The sequence below is a fragment of the Sardina pilchardus genome, chromosome 11 (genome assembly GCF_963854185.1).
Source record: "Sardina pilchardus chromosome 11, fSarPil1.1, whole genome shotgun sequence".
NCBI classification, from domain to species: domain Eukaryota; kingdom Metazoa; phylum Chordata; class Actinopteri; order Clupeiformes; family Clupeidae; genus Sardina; species Sardina pilchardus.
In genome coordinates this window covers 17,304,529-17,312,028 of record NC_085004.1, presented here as the reverse complement: position 1 = coordinate 17,312,028, position 7,500 = coordinate 17,304,529, and the positions used below count along the sequence as shown (strand labels likewise).

The following is a 7,500-nucleotide window of genomic DNA, read 5'->3' as shown; positions in this document are numbered from 1 at the left end:
GCTCTGGCTGATTGGTGTTGCCAGTGGTAGTGACTCTGTTTACGACTCCCACCGCTGGGTGCCTGATGTGCCGGCTGTGAGGGAACGGGGAGAGAGGTCCAGAGGAGGGAGGAGAGGGAAGAGAGGGAAGTGATTTCCTTATTGCGGGGAGCGCAGGACTCGGGGCTGTGTCTCATTTTTGTTGCGTTCTTTTTTTATTCCGGTCACAGCAGGGGTTGGACTTGCCAGGCAGAACAAGCTTCAGATGCTAATGTTATGTTTCTGTTCCTTTCCTGCTGTTTTTTTTCTTCTTCTTGTCTTCCTCTTATGCACACTCCCTCTTTTCCTTCCCTCCTCTCTCATATCGCTGTTTCCAATCTCATCATCTCTATCTCTCTCCCTCTCTATCTCTCTCTCCCTCTCTATCGCTCATTCCTTTATGTTTTCTGATTTTTTTTATTTCATCCACCATCATCTTATTCTTGTCTTCCTCCCTTTTCTGCTTCTGTTTTTCATCTCTCATTCGTTCTCTCTCTCTCTTTGCACCTCTGATTGTTTTTTTTGCTGTTGTTGTTGTGTCTCTTGCTGGTCATCTATTCTCACATTTCGTTTCATCCCCCCTGTTCTTTTGTTTTCTCTCTTTCTTTTTGCTACTTTTCTCTGTCCCTTTTTCAATATCCCCCGCTTGCTCTTCATTCTTTCTTGCCTCCTCTGTTCCCTTTCTCTTGTTCACCCCTATCTATCTCTCTCTCTCTCTCTCTCTCTCTCTCTCTCTCTCTCTCTGCCCCTTTACCTCCTCCTCTCCATTTCTGATAATGAGAGGATGATGTGAAGTTGTGAGGAGGAGGATGTAAGCTTTGTAGTTGAGCTTTGCTTTTGTGCATTAGAATGATGTAACTCTGTAAACATGTATGACAATATTAAAGTGCTCTGTCTCTTTCTCTCTCTCTCTCTCTCTCTCTCACTCTCTCTCTCTCTCTCTCTCTCTCTGCAGCGGGGCAGCTCAGTCAGTCGGCCCATCTCTCTCTGCAGCTGCCCTACACGGTGCTGGGTTTGGGCCGTAGTGCCAACTTCCTCGACCACCTCTACGTGGGCATCCCCCGCCCACCTGGTGACAAAGTAAGAACACACACACACACGCACGCACAACACAGACAGACACATACACGCATGATGCATAAGACAGAATAACATACTCTTACCACTCCAACACAAATGCTCACACATGCACATAGTGCACATGTGTGGTACATTCACGCACACACGCTCACACTCACACATACACACACACACACACACACACACACAACACAGACAGACACATACACGCATGATGCATAAGACAGAATGACATACTCTTACCACTCCAACACAAATGCTCACACATGCACATAGTGCACATGTGTGGTACATTCACACACACACACACACACACACACACACACACACACACACACACACACCCTTGGAGCACCCTCTGTGTGTCTTCACATTCTTACTAGCACTGTTCTTTCTTTATGTATGACATACTTTTCTGGAATGGAATTAAAGCACGGTGCTCGCACACACAGTGTTAAAGACACATTTTTACACACACACTCAGATGTGCAACCCTGAATGTGCATTCACACACATACACTACTGTTAGGGATACACACACACACACACACACACACACACACACACACACACACATTTGCACAGAGAGCAAGTGAGAGAGGGGGGGGGTGAGGGGTAGGAGTGGGCAGGTGAATCCCATAGGAGGGCTTGAATACAGATGGTCCGCCTTATTTTAGTTATCTGTGTCACAGGCAAAATACCCCCACTTCCAACAGAGGGAAGCCAGCACCATAAGCATGTAGAAAATACAAACACACACACACACACACACACACACACACACACACACACACACACACACACACACTCATGCTGTACAGACACTTTCTCAGAGCCGACCTTACACACACACACACACACACACACACACACACACAAACATACGGACACACACACAATCACTCGCACATACAGTACATACAGACAAACAGACAATCCAAAGGGCACATATAAGCTCATGGAAACAGAAAATACAAACCCAGCACATGGAATCAAGCTCCTCAAATCCAGGACAAAGCTGACCAGAGCTTCTCTGTCCTGTGTGTGTGTGTGTGTGTGTGTGTGTGTGTGTGTGTGTGTGTGTGTGTGTGTGTGTGTGTGTGTGTGTGTGTGTGTGTGTGTGTGTGTGTGTGTGTGTGTGTGTGTGTGTGTGTGTGTGTGTGTGTGTGTGTGTGTGTGTTGTGTGTGTGTGTGTGTGTGTGTGTGTGTGAGAGAGAGAGAGAGAGAGAGAGAAAGAGAGAGAGAGAGAGATTTTGTTGATCTTATATATTCATGTATTGAATTTGTGTACATGCTTTGACAACACAAGCACTCTTGTCATGTCTATAGCTCCTTTGAATTAGAGAGGGAAAGAAAGAGAGAGAGAAGGAGAAAGATCCTCTCCTTCCCACAGCTCAGGGGCGAGTGTGTGTGTGTGTTCTCCACTTGACACAGCCCATCGATGCTGCTGCCGCTGTGTCCTGATAACACCCACCGGCACACAGGCAAACTAGGCACCCAAATGAAGGCTTGCCCCTCACTCTACTGAAACAGCTCTTCGCTTGGCGCCTGTCTCCTCCTCTCCTTTCCTCCTCTGTTCACTCATCCCGTTTTCTCCCTCCTCCACTCTGTCCTCCTCCGGAGCAAGGTGTGTGTGTGTGTGTGTGTGTGTGTGTGTGTGTGTGTGTGTGTGTGTGTGTGTGTGTGTGTGTGTGTGTGTGTGTGTGTGTGTGTGTGTGTGTGTGTGTGTGTGTGTGTGTGTGTGTGTGTGTGTGTGTGTCTTCCTTGGAAAGTATGTGTTCCTGGCTCTGATCAGCAAGGGAGACTGCATCGGCTCCAGCGGCGGTAGTTTTTAGAGAGCCGAGTTTGAAATGGCAGCAGAAGCTTCTCCAACATCTTTCCTCTCTTCTCTTCTCTTCTCCTCTTCTCTCTTCTCTCCTCTCCTCTTCTCCTCTCCTCTTCTCTTCTCCTTTCTTCTCTCCTCTCCTCTTCTCCTCTCCTCTTCTCTTCTCCTTTCTTCTCTCCTCTTCTCTTTTCTTCTGTTCTGTTCTGTTCTGTTCTGTTCTATTCTATTCTGTTCTCCACTGCCTGCCTGAATGTATGTCAGCTTCCCCGCATACCAAAGAGCTGAACAGAGGTCTTTATCGAAGGACATTTGAATTGCAGATTTTGTGCCATGCCTATGGCACACCACACACACACACACACACACACGCGCGCGCACACATTCACATTGACACACACACATGCAAACACACAAGTCCCTCACTCCCCTTGCTCACACTCATTTGCACACTCTTAGACCCACTCATAAAAACACTTATACACACATTAAAAAACACTGAAGTACACACACAGTCATGCACATCAACTCTTTAACACACACAAACACACACACACACACAAACGTATACACACACATACCCACAAACACATTACCTTTCTCTCACACACACACACACACACACACACACACACACCTTCTCATTCTCTCTCTCTCGCCCATATATTGCTGGATTCATCAGCACAGGTTTAGCCGTGTGTGTGATGTGCGGTGCGGTGCATGTCTTTGTTGTCTTTGACATCCTTTGAGAAATCCTCGGGAGACGCCGGAGGTAGCGGAAGCTCTGCTACGCTGCTCTGCTGCTCTGCTGCTCTGCTCTACACTACGCTACGCAGCGCTGCGCTACTCAGCCCCACCGGTGGACCGCTCGCTCACTCGCTCCTCTCAGCAGACTGCAGACCCCGCTCAGCATCCAGCGGATCAGCCGCCACTTCGCGCTGCTGCAGCCGTCAGGGTCTCGTGTTAGAACAGCAGCTGAAGCCGGAGGCCCCTGTTCTCGTATCTGTCTGTTGTTGCTTTGTTTTACTGCCCCTTTGTCTACCTTGTCTGGACTTTGCGTCTCTTAACCTATCCAGTGTGTTTTCTCAACGCTTTTCTCTTTCCCCCCTTCCCTTCTCTCTCTCCCTCTTTCTCTGTCCTCTTTCTGCATCCCGACTCTCATCTTTTCATCTTTCTCATCTTGTGGTGGTGTGTCTCCTCCTTCTAATTTCTCATATCCCTCTTTCCCTCTCAGCCCTCTCCTGTCTGTCTCCCCTCGTCTGTTCTTCATCACTCCCACTTCTCCGCTCCGCTCCCTTCCTCTCCCCTCCTCTCTCGTCTCTCTCTCTCTCTCCACTTTTGCCCTCAGTCCCAGGAGAGGTCTCCATTAGTGAAGAGTTTTGTGGCGATAATAAACTCCCTCTTCCTCCTCTTAGAAAACAGCCGCTGAGTCTCTCGCTCGCTCTCTGATTCACTCTATCATTGAAGCCCTCCCGCCCCTACACACACACCCACACACCAACACACACACACACACACACACACACACACACACACACACACACACACACACACACACACATCCACCCAAATCTTTCCCTTTTTTGCCACCCTCCAGTGCAACACTGAGAATACAGCAGACAGACTACACGCGCACAGACACACACACACACACACACACACACACACACACACACACACACACACACACACTCGGCATCGCTGCATGAGAGCTCCATGTCAGACCCCAGTGCCATATCTCAGCTCAGTGCCCCCTCTTCGCTGTCTCCCACTTACACACCCAATTAGAGCTGCTGTGGCCACTGGGAGGTTTCCAGATCTTTCTCTCTCGTCTTAACTCCTCTCACTCAGGCACCCAGTGCCACACCGTGCAGTGGAATGAGGTGGTCCTGAACACAGGGCAGCTGCTGAGGACTAGTGGCAGTCTTGCCTGTGTCCTCATACGCAGACGAGTAGCAGTTTTGCCTTAGTCCTGTACTATATGCGGACTAGTAGCAGTCTTGCCTGCGTATGCTGACTAGTAGTAGACTCACCTGTGTCCTCATATGCGGACTAGTAGCAGACTCACCTGCGTCTTCATACGCGGAGTAGTAGCAGTCTTGCCTGTGTCCTCATACGCGGACTGGTAGCAGACTTGCCTGTGTCCTGCGTATGCGAACTGGTAGCAGTCTTGCCTGTGTCCTGCGTCTAGTAGCTCGGCTCTGTTGCAAATGCACTGCTAATTGCATGGAGTTTTTAGGAGTGGAGAAACTGGTAACATTGAAGCTCACCTCTGAGACGTGACCATGTGGGTCTGCAGGCATCAGCTTCCTCTTCCTGCTGGCCACGTGCCCATGTTGTTCGTCTCTCCTTCTGGTCCAATCCCTCCATAGTGATCCAAGATTGGATTTAACCAAGGAGGTGCATGCCTATATATTTGGGATTTGTAATAGGGCAATTCTCATTGTAGGATAGAAGGAAGTATTTTTTTGTTTGTTTGTTTGTTTGCTTTTCTGGGCTGTGTAGTCGTTGTTGTTGTTGTCGTTGTTGTTGTTGTTGTTGTTTGTTTTTTTGTAGCATGGCAAAGAGCACATTTGATAAAGAGCCCTAACAGTCCAGTGGACCTCAGCACGGTGGCCGCTGGTTCTACAACAGAGTAACGGTCACTGAGGTCCCCTTCTCTTCCTCTCCTCTTGACCTCTGTGACCTTCACCTCCTGGCCGGCTGACGTCTGTGCTGCCCCCCATAAGCACCTCAGCCCTGAAGCCAGCCCGTTAGCTGCCCAGACCTCCAGCCTGAACCTCTGCCCTCGCTAGTTTCCCTCCTCCAGCCATCCCCCCATCTCCCCCATCTCCCCTATCTCCCCACCCCCCACCAGTCTTCAGTCTTCAGCCTCCAGTCCTCAACTCTCTCTCTCTCTTTCATTATCTCTCTCTCTCTCCCTCCCCTCTCTCTCTCTCTCTCTCTCTCTGTCTTCCCTCCTCCAGCTATCCCCAAATACCAACCACCAACCACCCACCCCCCATCCTCCCTCTGTCTTCAGCCTCTAGCCTCTTAACCTTACACTCTCTCTCTCTCTCTCTCTCTCTCTCTGTCTCTCTCTCTCTCTCTCTCTCTCTCTCTCTCTCTCCCCCCATGCCCATGGCCCAGTGGTCTAACCACCTCCCCCTCCTCCGCCCCCTCCCCCTCCCCCTCTCCTCTCCTCTCCTCTCCAGCCCTTCAGCCTCTTCCAGCCTCCCTGCCAATCCCCAACTCCTCGGGGCCATGAGCTGACCCCATCAGCAGGCAGGAAGGCGGGCGGCCGAGTGGGCTGGCTGGCTGTGTGTGTGTGTGTGTTGCAGGGGATAGGGTTGTGTGTGTGTGTGTGTGTGTGTGTGTGTGTGTGTGTGTGTGTGTGTGTGTGGCATCCCCTCACGTCTCCTCGCATTAGGCACCCTCCCTCCCTGATGGGCTCTTAAGAGGCGGTCTGAAAATAGCCCCAGTGCTGAAGCAGTGCGTACACTGCACTCTCATTAGAGACAGGATGTTACAGCAATTCATAAGAGCGTGTGTGTGTGTGTGTGTGTGTGTGTGTGTGTGTGTGTGTGTTGGGCAGGAGTGTGCGTTGATGAATTTGCGAGGAGTTTCGTGATTGTGTTGCATTTGTTTATAGAGGGTGTGTTTGTGTGTGAGAGCGAGATAGTGAGAAAGAAAGTATGTGTGTGTGTGTGTGTGTGTGTGTGTGTGTGTGTGTGTGTGTGTGTGTGTGTATATGAGCTGCATTGTGTGTGTGTGTGTGTGTGTGTTTGTAACTGTGTGTAAGACAATTTTGTGGATGGAAATTAAAAATCTGTGCCTGCTAGAGGACTTTTACTTCCTGAAAGATGAATATGTTTGTGACTGCTAATTACTGTCTAGTAGAGAGAGGGAGAGAGAAGAGAGAAGAACGCGAGAGAGAGAGGGAGAGAACGAGAGAGAGAGAAAGAGTGCAAGCGAGAGAGAGCGAACGAGGGAGGGAGAGAGAGAGAGAAGCAAGGGAGAGCGAGAGAGAGAGAGAGAGGGAGAGCCCGAGTCCTGAGAAGTGTGTGTGAGATGAGTGAGTAAAACACTGCACTGCACGGCCCCCTCTCCTGCCCCAGCGGCTCCACATGCTGCCCGGCCACAGACCCTGGCAGCCGCCCGCCTGGCATAGCCCCGCATGGTGGGTGGCCTCTGCCCAGCCGGGTATTCATGCCCACTGACTCAAAGCTGCCCTGGCCAGTGTGAGAAGTGGTCATTTCTGGATTAGTGTGGGTGGGTGTGGGTGTGTGTGTGTGTGTGTGTGTGTGTGTGTGTGAGAGAGAGTGTGTGTGAAAGAGACAGACAGACAGACAGACAGACAGACAGACAGACAGACAGACAGGAAATAACTGTGGCTCAGAAAGGCAGTGTGTTGTATTGTGATTCTCTCTTTTTTTTTTCTGCAGGACATCAGGAAACAGGAGTGGACCGCCATCATCCCCAACTCACAGCTCATCGTCATCCCCTACCCACTTACTGACCCGCGCAGGTAAACACCACACACACACACACATACACACACACACACACACACACACACACACACACAAACACACTTCCCA

The 7,500-nt window shown here is 50.2% G+C and overlaps 1 protein-coding gene across 1 annotated transcript in view; it reads left to right on the top strand.

Moving 5' to 3' along the window:
* itfg1 (integrin alpha FG-GAP repeat containing 1) overlaps positions 1–7,500 on the top strand; it is a 158,579-nt gene that overhangs the window by 139,545 nt on the left and 11,534 nt on the right. Inside the window, 2 exon segments of the mRNA XM_062549756.1 lie at positions 974–1,098; positions 7,345–7,427. Of these exon segments, the coding sequence (XP_062405740.1) occupies positions 974–1,098; positions 7,345–7,427 (208 nt within the window).